This window comes from Myxocyprinus asiaticus, chromosome 22 (assembly GCF_019703515.2).
Source record: "Myxocyprinus asiaticus isolate MX2 ecotype Aquarium Trade chromosome 22, UBuf_Myxa_2, whole genome shotgun sequence".
Classification (NCBI taxonomy): Eukaryota; Metazoa; Chordata; class Actinopteri; order Cypriniformes; family Catostomidae; genus Myxocyprinus; species Myxocyprinus asiaticus.
Genome location: NC_059365.1, coordinates 32,848,453 through 32,867,545, shown reverse-complemented (window position 1 = coordinate 32,867,545; position 19,093 = coordinate 32,848,453). Strand labels below are relative to the sequence as shown.

The window sequence follows — 19,093 nt, the reverse complement described above, 5'->3', positions numbered from 1 at the left end:
GAATGCGCATAGACACTGACAGACACAATAATGATTAAAAAAAACATATTAAAGCCATCCTATTGGTCATTTATAATTAAGATGCATGCACCATTTTTAAACTCATAGTAACTGAGATAGATAATGTACATGCATTTAAAAAATTCACTTGTTACACTGGACCATTTAAAATGAACTAGTGAATTAAAAAAAAAAAAAACTTAAAGGAAATGGTGACCATTTACAAGATCTGTACATGCTGATTATAGTCTGCTGATTAAATTCTGACATAAAATCTTGATGTTGCCTATCTTTCATTTTACCCAAAAATTTTACTGCACTACTCATTCTAAAGAACAGCATGGTAACATGGCTTAAATTTTGTGGGTAAAACCAGAATGTTAGGGTGTATTGACTAATTGAAACATTTGTCATTATATATATTTTAAAATTAAAATTTTACAAATTTTACTTTAAAATTTTTTAAAACAAATTCCATGTCAGCAAATATTAAAACAGCAAAAGTTTTTCATGTGTACAGGGGACATTTAAGGTATAATACATTTGGCCCCCTACAAGCACACCCGGCCCCACCCTGGCCTCCCCAGTCAAAATGAACTAGAACCACCCCTGCACAACATAACTGTGAAGCCTCGTTCTCATTTTTGCTTAGGGCATCATACGAATCTTGTCTACCTAATAACTGTGGCTGATGTGAACCTTTCTAGCAGCTCAGGAGTTTAAAAATGGATGTGAAATGCATATGTATAAGCAAAGGCTGCTTCTTGATTTAGGCTCAATTTCCTATATAACTGCTCTGTTGTATTTTCTGCTGTTCATTAGTATGCCACCACCAAACAGTGATGTTCACATCTACCTTTCAGTAATTCAGAGAATGTGGCATGGTGTATTAAATGCAGTCTCACTCTGTGATTTCAAAAACACTGTGTGCCTTCTCTCTAAGGCCTTTATAAAAATGATTGCTTTTAATGTCTTCCTTTATTAGGTAAAACATAACTTCAGTTTTTGCATTATATCAAACATTCCAGGGCCTGAAATTCGGTGCGGGATTGCAGGTATTGAGCACAATTTTAATCATTCCCGCAAGTTCCACGTTCATAGAGTGGGAAATTCCCACACACTGATTCACTTTACAGTGCAGCTGCGAATTATTATACCAACAGATACAGATGAACAAATCAAATCAAAAAACTTGTTTTTGTATCAAACTGTAACTCTAGAAGATGCACAAGTAAATCCGCTCTATCTCTCCCTCTCTCCCTCGTGCAGCTGTCAGCAGTGCATTGAGCGCTTGTTGAGTTTAGTGTGAGCACACGCAGTGAGGGAGCGCTTTGTCGGTTAGTTACTGAACTTACTATGTTACAGATGTATAAACTTTTCTAAACCTGTTAATTCGACATGCAAATGGCGTTATACTACATCTCCGTTAGTGTGCGACGTGATAAAACTATTGCTCCTGTTAATAATTAACAAAGCTGTTAATATTGCGTGACATTGGAGCGAACATCTCGGTTACTGTCATAACCACCGTTCCCTGATGGAGAGAACGAGACGTTGTATCGATGTAGTGACACTAGGGGTCGCCCTTGGGAGCCCCAAACACCTCAGATCTTTGAGAAAAGGCCAATGAGAATTGGCAAGTGGAATTTGCATGCCACTTCCCCGGACATACGGGTATAAAAGGAACTGGCTCGCAACCACTCATTCAGGTTTTGTGCTTAGGAGCCGAGACAGGGTCCCGGCCATTTCAGCGGGCAGTACAGTGTTGTGGCAGGGGGGACACAACGTCTCGTTCCCTCCATCAGGGAACTGAGGTTATGACAGTAACCGAGACGTTCCCCTTCTGTCACTCACTCGACATTGTGTCAATGTAGTGACACTAGTGGTCCCTATACGAAACGCCACAACTAGCTGAACTGTGTTACGTGGACTGCCAGTGCAGGTGCAAGCAGGCTGCTGCATGCATAGTAGCAGGTGCACCAGTCTGCATGTAGCCTCCCCCAATGCCCCAAAAAACATTGTATAGTTCCCCATATCCCAGGGGGGGGGGGGAATTACGTTTCTACTATGGAAGCAGGCCGCGCCAGCCGCGGCCTTTTCTCTTTATGTTTTCTCTCAACAGAGTATTCAGTTATTCGGCTGGGGCCATTTTAACGGTCAATATATGCACCTGGGAAGGTGTTCTTTTCCTATCCTATACTTTCAGGGGGAAAAGACCCCACGGAGACCACATCCTGCCCAGAGGGGAGGTAACATGTGGCAAGCACGTCATGTGGGCTCAGAGCTGCAAACGGAAGAGGTGCAGTGGTAGGTCCTGCCTGAAAGTTGAGGCGCTCTACAAACACAGCGACTGGGACAGAGAGGGCTCTGTTGAAGGGAGACGTAGGTCTGCCAACATGGAGACCGTACTGCGGAAAATACATCACAGGGGGTTACCGGAGTAACCGGCACCTGTGGAGCACCTACCTCAGTAAGGGCATATTAGCACACGTACTGGTTCCGGCTGTGAATTCCTCCGCTGAATTCGCAAGCCACAGGGCTAGGGAGGAAGGACATCCAGGGTTCACGGGTTCGTGAACTCGCATGGGAAAAGAAGCACACATCTTCGCCTCTTTGGAGGGGAAAGGCACTACATGCAAGCGATACACCCGGCCAGCTGTCCATATTCCCAAACTTACCTGTTCGTACCTGACAGAACCTGTGACGAAATGGCTCAACCTGGAGATTGTAAAATCTCACAAAGGTATTGGGTGTCACCCAGCCCACTGCCCTGCAGATGTCTGCTAGAGAGGTGTCATGGGCCAGTGCCCACGAGGATGCCAGACTCCTTGTGGAGTGTGCTCGTATTCCTGAAGGGGCGGGCACAGCCTGGGCCTGGTATGCCATAGCGATGGCATCCACGATGCAGTGGGCAAGCCTCTGTTTGGAGACAGCATTCCCTTTCCGCTGTCCGCCAAAGCAGACAAAGAGCTGCTCAGAGCGTCTAAAGCTCTGCGTGCGATCTAAGTAGATGCGCAAAGTACGCACCGGACACAGCAACGACAGAGCTGGGTCTTCCTCCTCCTGGGGCAGTGCTTGAAGGTTTACCACCTGATCCCTGAAGGGGGTTGTGGGAATCTTGGGCACATAGCCCGGCCGGGGTCTCAGGATTAGGTGAGAGTCACCCGGACCGAACTCCAGGCAGGTATCGCTGACAGAGAATGCTTGCAGGTCCCCGACCCTCTTGATGGAGGTGAGTGTAATCAGGAGGGCCGTCTTCAAGGAGAGGGTTTTCAACTCGACTGACTCTAGCGGCTCAAAGTGGGCTCTGCAAAGGCCCAGGAGGACCACGGAGAGATCCCATGAGGGGAACAGGCGTGACCTAGGAGGATTCAGCCTCCGGGCACATCTGAGGAACCTGATGATCAGGTCGAGCTTCCCTAAGAACTTACAATCCACTGTATCGTGGTGTGCTGCTATGGGGCCACATACACCTTCAAAGTGGAGGGGGACAGCCGTTCCTCCAGCCTCTCCTGCAGGAAGGAAAGCACTGACCCGACTGCACATCTCTGAGGGTCTTCAGCTCAGGAATAACACCAATTCACGAACCAACACCACTTCAGGGTATAAAGCTGCCTTGTGGAGGGAGCTCTGGCCTGAGTGATCGTGTCTGCCACTGCTGGTGGCGGGCCACTTAAGTCTTCCATGTCCCATCCAAGGGCCAGACGTGGAGGTTCCAGAGGTCTGGGCGCAGGTGCCAGATGGTGCCCCATCCCTGAGAAAGAAGGTCCTACCTCAGGGGAATTCACCCGCGAGGAGCATGAGGTCTGAGAACCAAGTCTGGGTGGGCCAATACGGGGCCACGAGGGTGACCTGCTCCTCGTCCTCCCTGACCTTGCACAGGGTCTGTGTGCCAGCACATCTGGGCCGATGGGGGCCCCTGTCGGAGAATACCAGAGCGGGCAGTGGGAGGTTTCTCAGGAGGAAAATAGGTCTACTTGTGCTTTGCGGAACCGACTCCAAATCAGCTGGACCACCTGGGGGTGGAGTTTCTCCACTCTCCCCTGAGCTTCACCTGCCGTGACAGCACGTCCGCTGTGGCGTTGAGGTTGCCTGGGATGTGAGTGTCCTGCAGTGACCTCAGTCGCCGCTGACTCCATAGGAGGAGACGGCGGGCGAGTTGCGACATGCGACATGAGCGTAAGCCGCCTTGGTGATATATATACACTACTGTCACTGTGTTGTCTGTCCGGACCAACACATGCTTGCCCCAGATCAATGGCAAAAGCCTCTGTAGGGCAAGCAATACTGCCAGCAATTCGAGGCAGTTGATGTGCCAACACAGTCGCGGTCCTGTCCAGGAGCCAGCCGATGCATGCCCATTGCACACGGCGCCCCAGCCTCACTTGGAGGCATCTGTCGTAATGACGACATGCCTGGACACTTGCTGTAGGGGAACTCCTGCCCGTAGAAATGCAAGGTCTGTCCAAGGGCTGAACAAGTGGCGGCAGATCGGCGTGATAGCCACACGATGTGTGCCGCGGTGCCATGCCCATCTCGGGACTCGAGTCTGAAGCCAGTACTGCAGCAGTCTCATATGCATCAACCCTAGTGGCGTGACCGGCGCCGAGGATGCCATATGCCCCAGGAGCCTCTGAAAGTGTTTCAGTGAAACCGCTGTTCTCTGCTTGAACGACTTCAGGCAGTTCAGCACCGACCACGCGCGCTCGCTCGTGAGGCACACTATCATCGAGACTGAGTCTAACTCCATGTCAAGAAAAGAGATGCTCTGAAACGGGGAGAGCTTGCTCTTTTCCCAGTTGACCCGAAGCCCTAGCCGGCTGAGGTGCCTGAGCACGAGGTCCCTGTGTGCACATAGCAACTCTCGAGAGTGAGCTAGAATCAGCCAGTCATCGAGGTAGTTGAGTATGCGGACACCCACTTCCCTTAATGGGGCAAGAGCTGCCTCTGCGACTTTCGTGAAGACGCGAGGGGACAGGGACTGGGACAGGCCGAAGGGGAGGACCTTGTACTGATACGCCCAGCCGTCGAAAGCAAACCGTAGGAAGGGTCTGTGTCGAGGTAAAACCGAGACGTGAAAGTACACCTCCTTCAGGTCTACCGCCGCGAACCAATCTTGATGCCAAAATGTGCTTTGGCGTCAGCATCTTGGAAAGTTCAGAACTCGCAGGTCCAAGATTGGCCACAACCCACCGCTTTTCTTCGGTACGATGAAGTAAGGGCTGTAAAACCCTTTCTTCATCTCGGCTGGAGGGACAGGCTCTATCGCACCCTTGCGCAGAAGGGTCGCGATCTCTGCACGCAAGGTGGTGGCATTCGAACTGAATCATGCAGCCGAGTCAGATGGTCCTGGCCAACCACCGCAACGGGTTGGAAAGCACTAGCCACGTGTCCAAGCTCCGGGCGAGGGGCACTAAGGGGACGATCGTGTTTAACATACCTGTAGGTGGGGCCTCACGGCGGGACGGAGCAGGGGATGCCACGTCGAGGAGCCTCGCTTTGTCTCGAACTCGTGGCTGCGCTGAGGGGACCCTCGAAGCACTTACCTTGCTCCATGTACCCAGCATCAGAGGGATCGCGACAGGGGAGGAGGGGCTTTTTGACAGTCCTCGAAGTCCATCACAACCACCTGGCCGTGGGTGTGAGTGTGGTGCGACCGGATGCACGAAGGCGGGGGGCCCGCGTTCACGGCGTCTAAGTCGCAGGTGCTCAGTGCCCGGTTGCCGTGATAATGACGGTCGTAAACACTGGCTATGTGACCCAGGGAGTGAGGAAACTGCTCTTTTGAGAATGTGGGAACTGCAGCCTGTTTGGGGTGTGGCAAACATAAAATAAAAGGAAACCAAGGATTTACCTCCCGGCCCTCCACCGGGGGATGGAGTGGTCTGGTTACCAGCTCCAGGTTTGCAGCAGACATCTCGCTCCCTGGGTCGTCTGTCTCAGTGGCGCTTAGGAGCCTTCCAGGTGCTCGTGCCAGCCCGTGAGGCGGGGGGTGTCAGCTTCCTGCGGGGGCTCTACACTGGGGCCGAGAACTGGGCTCAGGCTGAGGCGGAGCCACCTGGGCTTTTGCCGGACCACGAGGGTGGACATCGCCTGCCCGAGTGCTCGCGCCGTGACCTTCCTCACCCGGAGGGTGAGGTCGGTCGCCGAGCGCAGCTCCTGCATCACATCGGGATCAGGACTACCCACGTGCAGTTCCTTTAGTGCCTTGGCCTGGTGTACTTGCAGGAGGGCCATGGCATGCAGGGCAGAGGTGGCCTGACCAGCGGCACTGTAGGCTTTGGCTGTCAGAGACGACATCGTCCTACAGGCCTTGGAAGGGAGTGCCGGGTAATCCCGCTAGGTGGCTGCGCTTTGCGGGCACAGGTGCCCCACAACTGTCTTACACACCTGAGGGACCTCCGTATACCCGTGGGCCACCCTGCCAACGAGGGTAGTGAGAGCAGATGAGCTGGGATGTCGGTTACAGGCAGAAAAAGGTGCCCTCCACGACCTCGTCAGCTCGTCGTGCACTTCTGGGAAGAAAGGGACCGGGGGGGCGTGGCTGTGAGCGGCGCCCCAAACCCAGGAACCAATCATCTAGCCGTGAGGGCTCAGGGGATGGTGGAAGTTTCCACTCCATCCTGACACTCGCAGCGGCCCGGGCAAGCATGGCGATCATCTCGCCATCAGCCTCAGACTGGGTCAGCTGACCCAAAGGTGGCAGCCCAGTTGAGTCCTCAGTGTCTGACATCGCCAGTATGCTCTTCGATGCAGCAATCGAGCACTCATCCCACTCCGGAGCTCCGAAAGGGACACTAAGCTGGCACTGGGGAGAGCTGGTCTCCTCTTGGAACTCGCCGGGGGCAAACGAGTGTGCTGGGGAATGGGAGGTCCGGGGGGATTTATCCGGCAAAGCCACATCCATTGAAGCCCCTGAGCCGGCCTCGTACCCGGAGGTATAAGGCAAGGTGCAGGGGGGCGGCTAGAGTGGCTTTCCCCCGGAATAAGGAAAGTCGCGACCACAACATCGCAGTGAGAACATGAACCATCCACGAACGCTGCCTCAGTGTGATCGCTGCCCAGACACGTGAGGCAGCGCCCATGGCCGTCGGAAGCAGAGAGATGGCGACCACATCCAGGAATCACTCAAAGACGGAAAGGCATCTTTATAAATACGTTCAACGTCAATGTTTGTGCTCTAATAGAGAAAATATACTCTTTAGCAGGAATATACACACTTTTAGCACTGTCAAAGCGCCCAGGGGCGAAATTTGCACTCGTCGTACAGAAGGAGAGAAAGCCGCTGGAAATGCACCATATATCCAACAGCATACGCTTCTTAAGAGGTGAATGGAACGGCAGTAGTATTCAGCTCGCTGATAGTACAACCGCTCGGCTCCGAAGAAAAATCTGAATTAGTGGTTGCGAGCCAGCTCCTTTTATACCCGTATGTCCGGGGGAGTGGCATGCAAATTCCACTCGCCAATTCTCATTGGCCTTTTCTCAAAGATCTGAGGTGTTTGGGGCTCCCAAGGGTGACCCCTAGTGCCACTACATCTACGCAACGTCGAGTGAGTGACAGAAGGGGAACTATAGTTCTGACACCTTTCATACCTTGGCGCTCCATCATTAGTCATAATGCAGCACATTTGACAGGAAAGCAGAAATACCAAAAATGCTTTGTGTACCAGCTGCATGGTGAAGAGAGACACTTAAACACCCATTACATCTTTCCATCCAGGGTCAGAAATTAACGGGGGTTCTGGACAAAAATGCCCCCTAAATTCACAATATGGTGGCAAAAAATGCCCCCCACAAAGAGTTCTTGTTGTTTTATCTGATGTACATCTGATAATAACCTATAGGACTACTTCCAAATGCATACATTGTGATCTTCATTGGAATTTTCGCTGAACAGTATTTGTTTCGTGATGTCCGTTGTCCAGATGTTGTCGAGTCAGTGGCGGAAGCTCGCGCCATAAACGCACACAAATGGGCACTCGCTTCTCACACTCTGCAGCAGTTCAGTGTCATGCTTACGTGTTAAATTACGTGACCGTTCGGTCCTTCTGTTCAAAATATACTGTCTTAGTAAGTAGCACTGTCTATAGCCTACTTACCTGCCCATCGGTTCATCTCACTTTTTCATCTCTCTGTTTGAAAAGACTCCTCATCTGCTAGAAGCCAAAAGTGCGGGAGGGACGGATGTTTTTAATTTATTAAGTTAATCAGTTCTGAGAGAACACAAAATATAATGTAACCAAATGCTACAATGTAGTTAATAATATTAACAAAAATAATATCTGGATAAATAGCCTTGATGTGAAATAAAACATTATTAATGATACAATAATCATTTTACATTAATCACTTTTAGTGTATGAATCAAATCTCTGACTAATTTTCATTGTGAAATGTTTATTTTTGCATTGTTTTATTCAATTGGCATGAAGGAGTTGCTAAGTTTTTTTAAGCTCCTCATTCCAAATCTGGAGAAATGCTGTTATCTCCTCTGTGTCAGTGCATTAGTTTTGTAGGCTATGTTAATTTAATAGCCAAAATATTTGGAAATATGTGAATGAGAAAAAAGTTTTGTTTCAGTAACAATGCACATTATACAATGTAGAGATCCTGCAACTTTGTAATTTTTGAAACATGCCATTTTTCAAATTGAATTATTTGTTTAAATTCTAACATAAAAGGATGACAGGGTTAGAATAATGCCCTTGTAATGGTAAAAAATGCCCCTGGAAATCAAATATTGCCCCTTAATTTTTGAAAAAGTTGATTTCTGACCCATGTTCCATCTGACCTGTACAGGAATTGAGAAAAGTAGCCCCCAGTGAGATTTAGGTGAGTTTTTTGTACAATTTCAGACGTTTTAGTGTTACGAGTTTTATTCAGAAATGAATTTCGGGCCCTGCATTCACTTTCAACCCCTGTGTTTCATTCTAAACATAGAATATTTTAAAAATCAAGGAGACTTAAGTCCAAATAACCTGACTAAACAACACATCTCATTCTTTGAAACTAAATGTATCTATATTTAGATTAGCAATAAAGCTTTGGTATATTGCTGCAGCTTATTCCCAGATTCATGAGTGGATGAAAGTGGATTTGACATAGGACAGATGGTTGCATCAATTTTAAAAGTAATCGGATCTAGATAATATTACTGTTTCTATTTCGATGTGAAATCTACTTTGGGCAACATTCTACTGAAGTGGTCTCCGGTAATTCAGACGTATTCATAATTATTATGGCAGAGCTTTGACGTCATATATTGACTTTGTTGATCAATGCACTACTCAAATGACGGTGGACACAATTCACTTCAGAATTGCTTTCTGATGTATAAAGAAGGAAGAGATGTCAGTGCTCACACTGCTGTTGGCTTTTCAACTGATGTTCTTGTCTATAGAGCCCACCAGTAGAGTTCCTGAAATAAAAATCCCATTCATTTTCTCAATAGAGAAATTGATTTTAGCAGTAATGTATAAACCTTTCAATACAGACCTACCATGAGCTCCGAGGTTGTTAGATAATAGAATGTGCTTCTTTAGGGGCTGTTTCACACAGGACTCATTTTTGTGTCCATCTATGCTGTTTTGGAATTGTTTTTCTATGTAAACGCACTAGATGGATGTTTTTGAATGTTGCATCACATCTTGCTGCTTTTGCAGCGTCTCACACATGAGCACAGTGTTTTGAAGACACTATGTGAAAAGTTAAAAGAAATTCAGCATTTAACTCTTCTGTTTTGGAAAAAATACTGTTTTGTTCAGGTGAAAAAAAGACCAGTAGATTGCAGTCAATATGCTGCACCAATTTTGATTATAAACATGAATGTTTTTCACATTTAAAGGAGTGTTCCGGGTTCAATACAAGTTCAGCTCAATCAACAGCATTTGTGTCGTAATGTTGATTACCACAAAAATGAATTTCGACTTGTTCCTCTTCTTTAAAAATAGCAAAAATCTGGGTTCCAGTGAGGCACTTACAGTGGAAGTAAATGGGGGCCGATTTTTGAATGCTAAAGTACTTGCAGTTTCAAATGTTTAGCCACAAGACATAGACAATATTCGTGTTGACATGATTTTAGTGTGATAAAATCGTACTAACTTTTTATTTACTTTTCTGTGTAAAGTTATAGCCAATTTTACAACTTCTTTGCCATGACGATGTGATATCAACAAACCCTAAAACGACTGTAAAAATTATGATTTAAACAACTTTAATTCTTCGGTTAAATCTCATGCTTTTATAAAATGATAATCTTCACATTTCTGTGTTTAAAGCCTCCAAAAATTTACCACATTCACTTCCATTGTAAGTGCCTCACTGTAACTTTGATTTTTGCTTTTTTTAAAGAAAAGGGTGGATGTTGAAATGGTTTTTTTTGTTTGTTTGTTTAAATATTTTTTGTGGTAATCAACGTTATGCGACAATGCTGTTGATTGAGATTAACTTGCATTGGACCCAGAATATTCCTTTAAGATAAGCTTTTTAAAATAGAATTTCCTTTGGAAAGGACACCCCGTATACAGTGCATCCGGAAAGTATTCACAGCGCTTCACTTTTTCCACATTTTGTTATGTTACAGCCTTATTCCAAAATTGATTAAATTCATTATTTTCCTCAATGCTACAAACAATACCCCATAATGACAACATGAAAATTTGTTTGAAATCTTTGCAAATTTATTCAAAAAAAAAAAAAAAAAAATCACATGTACATAAGTATTCAAAGCCTTTGCTCAGCACTTTGTTGAAGCACCTTTGGCACCAATTACAGCCTCAAGTCTTTTTGAGTATGATGCTACAAGCTTGGCACACCTATTTTTGGGCAGTTTCTCCCATTCTTCTTTGCAGGACCTCTCAAGCTCCATCAGGTTGGATGGGGAGCGTCGGTGCACAGCCATTTTCAGATCTCTCCAGAGATGTTCAATCGGGTTCAAGTCTGGGCTCTGGCTGGGCCACTCAAGGACATTCACAGAGTTGTCCCGTAGCCACTCCTTTGTTATCTTGGCTGTGTGCTTATGGTCATTGTCCTGTTGGAAGATGAACCTTCGCCCCAGTCTGAGGTCCAGAGCTCTCTGGAGCAGGTTTTCATTAAGGATGTACATTGCTGCATTCATCTTTCCCTCGATCCTGACTAGCCTCCCAGTTCCTGCCGCTGAAAAACATCCCCACAGCATGATGCTGCCACCACCATGCTTCACTGTAGGGATGGTATTGGCCAGGTGATGAGCGGTGCCTGGTTTCCTCCAGGCATGACGCTTGCCATTCAGGCCAAAGAGTTCAATCTTTGTTTCTCATGGTCTGAGAGTCCTTCAGGTGCCTTTTGGCAAACTCCAGGCAGGCTGTCATGTGCCTTTTATTGAGGAGTGGCTTCCATCTGGCCATTCTATCATACAGGCCTGATTGGTGGAGTGCTGCAGAGATGGTTGTTCTTCTGGAAGGTTCTCCTCTCTCCACAGAGAAACGCTGGAGCTCTGTCAGAGTGACCATCAGGTTCTTGGTCACCTCCCTGACTAAGGCCCTTCTCCCCCGATCGCTCAGTTTGGCCAGGCAGCCAGCTCTAGGAAGAGTCCTGGTGGTTCCAAACTTCTTCCATTTACGGATGATGGAGGCCACTGTGCTCATTGAGACCTTCAATGCTGCAGAAATTTTTCTGTACCCTTCCCCAGATCTGTGCCTCGATACAGTCCTGTCTCAGAGGTCTACAGACAATTCCTTGGACTTCATGGCTTGGTTTGTGCTCTGACATGCACTGTTAACTGTGGGACCTTACATAGATAGGTGTGTGCCTTTCCAAATCATGTCCAATAAACTGAATTTACCACAGGTGGACTCCAATCAAGTTGTAGAAACATCTCAAGGATGATCAGTGGAAACAGGATGCACCTGAGCTCAATTTTGAGTGTCATGGCAAAGGCTGTGAATACTTAAGTACATGTGATTTTTTTTTGTTTTTTATTTTTAAAAAATTTGCAAAGATTTCAAACAAACTTCTTTCATGTTGTCATTATGGGGTATTGTTTGTAGAATTTTGAGGAAAATAATGAATTTAATCCATTTTGGAATAAGGCTGTAACAAAACAAAATGTGGAAAAAGTGAAGCGCTGTGAATACTTTCCAGATGCACTGTGTGTATATTCATAAATTTCATTATTGAAAGTTGTGTTTATAAATAGTTTTGAACACTACACTAAATTACTTTTGCATTTTCTTTTCATACTGAGGAAAAATACAATTTTGGTGTTTGATAGGTAAAGCATAAATGACAGATGATCAGTTCCATTGTCCTTTCTCTTTTAGATGTTTTTATCTTAGTATTAATATACAGTCTATGATATACTCTATTCTTGACTCATAATTCAACAAAATATGCAAAAAATGGTGTGTATCATAATCAGCAAACAAATTGAGCATGTAGCACTGGTTATTTTTTGTCCAGTCTACATAGCGCAAAGGCACATTTAAGCTGCGCGCTCTCACAAGGATCCTATTTAAAATTTTAAAGATCATGATGAATCGGTTGAACTGAAAGCTTGAGGACAACGTTACACTGGTAAGAGAGAAATATAAATTAATTTATTGATTCATTTTATGTCATTTTTATTAATTTTGACCTAACTTCCTTGTCATTTATGACTTACATGTTTATTTCAGCAAGCACAAAGAATACATTTTGACAAAACGTTTCGTCCAGGCTTGCAATATTCTCCACCAGGAGGAAAGTAATTTCAAATTGAATCACTAAAATCTCTGTTGTGGATTGACAAGTAATCCTGATACCATGTTATGTTATAATTAAATTTTCTTTGCATATAGAAAACATGGGGAAAAATGAAACAAGTTTCCAGGAGCACATCACAGCATTGAATTAATCCAACTACACTGATATAAAGAAATTAATCAAACTTTATTATTGAACTGATATAAAGAGATTAATCAAGCTTTATTCAAGAGTGGAAGTGATGGAAATGATTCAGTTTCTCAACTCGTGAGTATTTGATGTTTGTAGTTTTATTGCCATGTACAAACATATGATAATTATGTATTTTTTATTGAAGATGCCATATTAATTTAACATGGGTTTTAGCAAAGACCTTCACCTAACAGAGCACTTCTGAAGTTCTTGACATCAACATCAGAGCCATGAGAAGTGAAAGTCAAAGTGGACATTTGACTTAAAAGCAATGACATAAACAATGTCATAAAAGGTACCTATTTTTCTATTAATTCTCAATATTTTGCATTGCATCAAGGTTTTTATGATACTAATTAAAGTTTAATTTCTGTTTGCAGTAGCTCTGGAGTGCAGCATTACTAGTTTGACCATCTTCATACAGATAAAACACAAAACATTTAAGTTTTAAAATGTAATTTAGAGCGATACCAATTTATTTGTTATTAATTACTCTGCATACTGACAGCAGGTCTATTACATGTTTCACATACTTGCAGGGATCAGCACATCCATCCTCAACCTGATGTTTCATATGGTGTCCAGACCCCTCAGAGAGTGCAGAGAGTTGGCATCAAACTGATGACATGGTGATGACCGAAGAAACCAGTCAGACCAGTGGCAACAAAATTATTCTGTATCTGCCCCAGTGCTAAAATTGTTGTACAGTTTTTCATTGGTCATTTGTTTTTATTTATTTAGATTTTTACTTGTTTATTAATCTTACTTTTGGTTATTTACTTATGGTTATAATGTTAACTTATAGTTCATGTTAAATTATTTAATGTTTGATTTTTATACAATCATTTTACTACTGATTAACTTTGAGCTTATTATTACAAACTTATGGATTTATTAAGCCAATTCTCCTAACTACTGCATTTTGAATTGTGTTAACTATTGCTTTTGTTGTTGTATATACAAACTATTAAAAATGCTTTACTTAATAATATTTAAATGTCTTTTATATGGTTATTTCACTTTCTTAGTGATATAGTATATTAACTATTCAATTAGCATATCCATTAAACATTCTTCTGGTAATAAAATAATAAAAAATAAAAAAATACATTTAAAAACTAAACAAAATCAAATGTTATGGTTGCATTTTGGGAACCCCTAAAAGGTTATACATAGAACCCTTAAAACTCTTAAAAAGGTTCTATATAGAAACTTTTAGGGGTTCTAAATATGAAGCAAGTGATAACCCTTTTGGGTTCTATAAGGAACCTTATCTTCTATGAGTACTATGGTATTAAGATGCATCTCGGTTGAGCCAATCACATGTGGTCAGGTGAGACACATCGCTGTATCTCCTGGTCACTTAGATGCATCTCCTGTGACCACTTGTGTTCGGAGGGGAGGGTCTCTGTTTCATGATGACAGACATCAATCACTTTGTCAGTGTGTTACTGCATGATGATGAAGTGCAACAAAGTCAGAAAAGACAAAGAAAGCGCAAAAAAAAAAAAAATGGTGCACTGTTTCTCCCTGATGCAGTTGAAATTTCATCTACGCACAAATGCAACATGTCAAGCAGAATTATCCTTTATTCTACTCTATTACTTGTTGTGATGAGGAGGGTGTGGCCGGGCCGTGATGGTGCACGGCCGGCACTGAATCAGCTGATCAGCGGGAGAGCGAGATAAAGGGGAGCCAGAGGCACCAGTTCGAGAGAGAGAGACGCACACGGCCATGTTGCATGTGTGCCTGTGTTTGTTTTATTTTGTTTTAAGTTTGAGTTTTGACATTAAACTTATGTTTATTGTTCAGCCGGTTCCCATCTCCTCCTTGCCCATCCTTATACTGTTACACTTGTATTAAAGAAGCTTCAGGTGTTCATGCTTGTCATCTGTGTTGAAATCAGACACATTATATATGGATTGTTAAAGATAATTCAAAGGCATTTTAATCAAAAACAACATTCAGATTATTATAATAATTTATATATATATATATATATATATATATATATATATATATATATATATATATATATATCTGTATTTAACTCTTAAATTGATTAAAAAAAATGTCTTGAACATAATAGGAGAGTTAAAGACATGTCTCAAGACACCTGCATTAGGTTCCATTCGTTGCACTGCAATTAGCGTTTTTATTTTATTTTATTTATGCAATAAAGCATTCTGTCTGAAAAGCCCCTTAGTCAGTGTGATTTCAACTTCATTTAAATTTTTTTTTTTTTTAAATCATGTTTAATTGCCTAAAATTAAAGAGAGATGCACCAATCAGTAGGGGTGTGAATCTTTGGGTTGAAAGCAAATTGATGATTCATACCTTTTCGATTAGATTCAAAACAATGTTTTTTTTTTTGTTTTTTTTTATTCAGAAAGATTCAATTCGATTCACAATGAAATTCGATTAACAATTCAATTCTGCATTTTTTAAATGCATTTACAGGATTCTTAAAATACTCCCCCTAATGTGAAGAAGAAAAAGAAAGACAAAATACTTAAGATAGTTTACTACACCAAAAGCAGCTTGAAATAAAAAACACATTAAATACAAGTTCATACAGTCTTCCTGTAATACAACAGAGTTCAATGTGGCACTAAAATATTTTAGAGCCAAGTGTAACTACAAAGGTATTCCATATTTTTCTATAGAAATTCCATGATTTCACCGCAATGACATTTTATTTCAGTAGTGGTCATGCAAAGGCTGCACTTTAAAATGTAGGCAGCTGACTTTTTGTATGGGGATTGTATGTCTAATGGTGCAGCAGCATGTCATACATGCTTAGCACACTATGTCTGTGTATATTCTAGTAGTAGCAAGCCTTCACACTTGCTCTGCAGCAGCAGCGTAAGCAGATATAGTCTGACAATACCAAACCTACCAACTTTTCATTTTCATTATAACACCTTAAATTTATTCCGAGAGTTGTCATGACTGAACTTATATAATTCTATAGAGTGAATACAATGAAAGTGGGACACTTTTTGTTAACTTGTCATTTCCATTGTTTTTAAAATATCATCCAAATGACTACATCGATGTCCCCGAATAGCTGAAAAAGTGGGTGGTTACTGTTGTGCATTATTAAGATATGTCAACAAACTTTCAACAAACACACTCATTTTATTTTTACTTTCATAGAGCCTAATCTCTCGTTCTTTCATATCAAAAGGTCCTTGCAGAGGAACCGGCTGAGGAAGCTGAATGCTGACATGTTCTTCAAATACCAGAGCCTTCAAAAGCTGTAAGATCCTCTCAGCTTCAGCCATTAATATCACTTTCTTGTAATTTTCCTGTGTCAATGTTAAAATGCTATGAATGTGCTGGATAATGCATTTTTGCCATTATCACAGATGTTTATCGAAATGTTGCTTACTCGTTTTCACTGTGCCTTGCAAGTGAGAAGTCTGTGAGGAGACTTTTAGGAAGATTAAATATTCCCCATGGAATAAGACATTCTGTGCTCTCTGCAGGAGTTTTATCTGAGTCGAGCCAAACACACTCAAGAACTGAAAAACTGAAGAACATCCTTTTTTTAACCTGACAAATATGGCTCAATGTTTTGTTTTGTTTTGTTTCTCCGGCTGGAGAATTTTTGTGCGTGTTTGCATGTCTCAGTCAGACGTTCTCGTTTGTTGTCTGTATCGTCTGGTTGTGTTGCATCCAGGAGAGCCAGCTGACTCAAACAGAATCAGCCCCATATTTTTGTCCTCGTCCAAACAACATACTTGATCTAGTGACAGATAAAGGCTTCTGTGTATGAACACTTACTTTCTCAGCAGTGGCAAAAATTATGTGGCAAAACAAACCACAATGCCTCTATTATAGAGCTCAGAGTCAGGTAAGCTTCAGATTTTTTAGATTTCATAATGCAGAACTGTTGGATAGGAAAATGAAAACATAGTAATTTGATATTAGCCATGTTTTTAGATGAGCAAATAGATAGTAAGCCTAATTACAATTGAATTTAACTAGATTTTCACATTCTGAGTGGTGCAAAAGAGCCCACCCCGAAGTCTGTATAATATTTTGGTCACTATATTCTAGACACTAGACTTTATTTTATTTATTTATTTATTTTGCACATTTAAAATCGAAAGAAATCTTAAAATATAAGAAACCCAACGAAATCTTTGGATACAGTTTATTACTCATTAAGATGTCATCCAAAATATTATATCATGCTTAAAATCAGATCAGAAGTACATGTATTTTCAAATATTAATATATTTAACATTTTTAACAATTGAAAAGTGTATTTAATAAATTATAAGAATTATATAATGTAGTTAATTTATTAATTTAAGTCATTATAAAGTCTTAAACCTTTTAATTTTCAACTGTATTGAATGCAAGAACAACACTGTGTTCTCAACAGTGGTGGTCAGGATGAGACTGCTCATGTTTATATGTTGTTCTTCAAAGCTCCCAGGCACCTTGGGAACATTATGACAACTGAGGGTTTCCTACAGCTGCAATGCACACATTATACAACAACATCTTCAAAGAGAGAGGAAATTTCGGTCGAATGCATTTTTTAATGCTGTGACTCCTTGCAAACTGTGTTTCAGGTATCTCCAGCACAACAGAATTAAAGTGGTGAACCCACATGCTTTCAGAGGGCTTTACAATCTTACCAGACTGTGAGTTTTTAAAGTCAGCAGACTTTTACATTCTTTCTTTAAAAACCTAGTCTTTCAGAGTCTTTCAGAGAATGAAGAATGAGCTAGCATTGCTTGCAAATACTTTGGTCATTTGCTGAGGCCGGTGCCCCACTGGCCAATTTTTCACCCGATTTTAAGTCTTAAAGCTTCATTTACATAATTATTTGAGAATCAGAGGGAGTCATATGTTCGGGTGCCACCCATTTCCCTGGCAGAGGTCATTGAGGTAGTCAAAGAGCTCCGAAATGGCAAGGTGCCAGGGGTGGATGAGATTCACCCTGAGATGGTGAAGGCCCTGGATGTTGTTGGTCTGTCATGGTTGACACACCTTTTCAGCATTACGTGGACGTGGGTGGTACCTAGGGATTGGCAGACAGGTGTGGTGGTTCCCATTTTTAAGAAGGGTGACTGGAGGGTGTGTTACAACTATCAAGGGATCACACTTCTCAGCCTACCTGGGAAACTTATGCCAGGGTGCTGGAGAGGAGACTCCGGCCAATTGTCGAACCTCAGATTGAGGAGGAACAATGCAGATTCTGTCCCGGTCGTGGAACAGTAGATCAGCTCTTTACCTTAGTGTGGGTCCTAGAGGGGGCATGGGAGTTTGCTCATCCAGTGTACATGTGTTTTGTGGACTGTGGAGAAATCAAACGTCCGTGTCCTGTGTGGGACGCTGCAGGAGTATGGGGTACCGGGGCTACTAGTGAGTGCCATTTTGTCCCTGTATAACCTTTGCAAGAGCTGTGTCTCCATCCACGGCATTAAGTCTAGCTTGTTCACAGTGGCCGTTGGACTCCGACAGGGCTGTCCCTTGTCACCGACCCTGTTTGTGATATTCAAGGATAGGATCTCAAGGCTTAGCTGAAGTGTGGAGTGTGTCCAGTTTGGGGGCCTCAGGATTGTATCCTTGCTATTTGCAGATGATGTGGTCATGTTGGCATCATCATGCTGTGACCTCCAGTGCGCACTTGGGAGTTTTGTGGCCGAGTGTGAAGTGGTTGGGATGCGGGTCACCACCTCCAAGTCTGAGGCCATGGTTCTCTGCTGGAAAGGGTGGATTGCTCTCTTCATTTAGGGAGAAAGCAGCTGCCCCAAGTGGAGGAGCTCAAGTATCTCAGGATCTTACTCATGAGTGAGGGAAAGTTGGAGCATGAGATCGACAGGTGGATCGGTGCAGCATCTGCAGTAATGCGGTCGCTTTACTGGACCGCGGTGGTGAAGGTGCTGAGCCTGAAGGCAAAGCTCTCAATTTCCAGTCGTGTATGTTCCAACCCTCACCTATGGTCATGAGCTTTGGGTAGTGACCGAAACAATAAGATTGCGAATAAAAGCAGCCAAAATGAGCTTACTTCGTGGGGTGTAAGGACTCACCCTAAGGGATAGGGTGCGAAGCTCTGACATCCGAGAGGGGCTCAGAGTAGAATCGCTGCTCCTCCGCATTGAAAGGAGCCAGTTGAGGTGGTTTGGGCATCTGATTAGGATGCCTCCTGGATGCC

At 43.3% G+C, this 19,093-nt stretch overlaps 1 protein-coding gene and 1 long non-coding RNA gene across 7 annotated transcripts in view; both read left to right on the top strand.

The window, feature by feature from the left end:
- The window catches only part of LOC127413036 (relaxin receptor 1-like), a 153,842-nt gene that overhangs the window by 98,108 nt on the left and 36,641 nt on the right, over window positions 1–19,093 (top strand). For 4 of the 5 annotated variants that reach the window (XM_051649840.1, XM_051649843.1, XM_051649839.1 and 1 more), the window contains exons 5-6: window positions 16,106–16,177; window positions 17,505–17,576. In XM_051649840.1, the coding sequence (XP_051505800.1) occupies window positions 16,106–16,177; window positions 17,505–17,576 (144 nt within the window). The remainder of the gene's footprint in view (window positions 1–16,105; window positions 16,178–17,504; window positions 17,577–19,093) is intronic. The other variant, XM_051649842.1, reaches the window with a different exon arrangement.
- Window positions 12,203–13,828, top strand: LOC127413063 (uncharacterized). 2 transcript variants are annotated; one of them, XR_007892532.1, is made up of 3 exons: window positions 12,203–12,555; window positions 12,657–13,210; window positions 13,296–13,828. It is a non-coding gene; the product is annotated as an uncharacterized LOC127413063 (long non-coding RNA). The 2 variants fall into 2 exon arrangements; XR_007892531.1 differs by having other exon boundaries at window positions 12,203–12,990; window positions 13,090–13,210.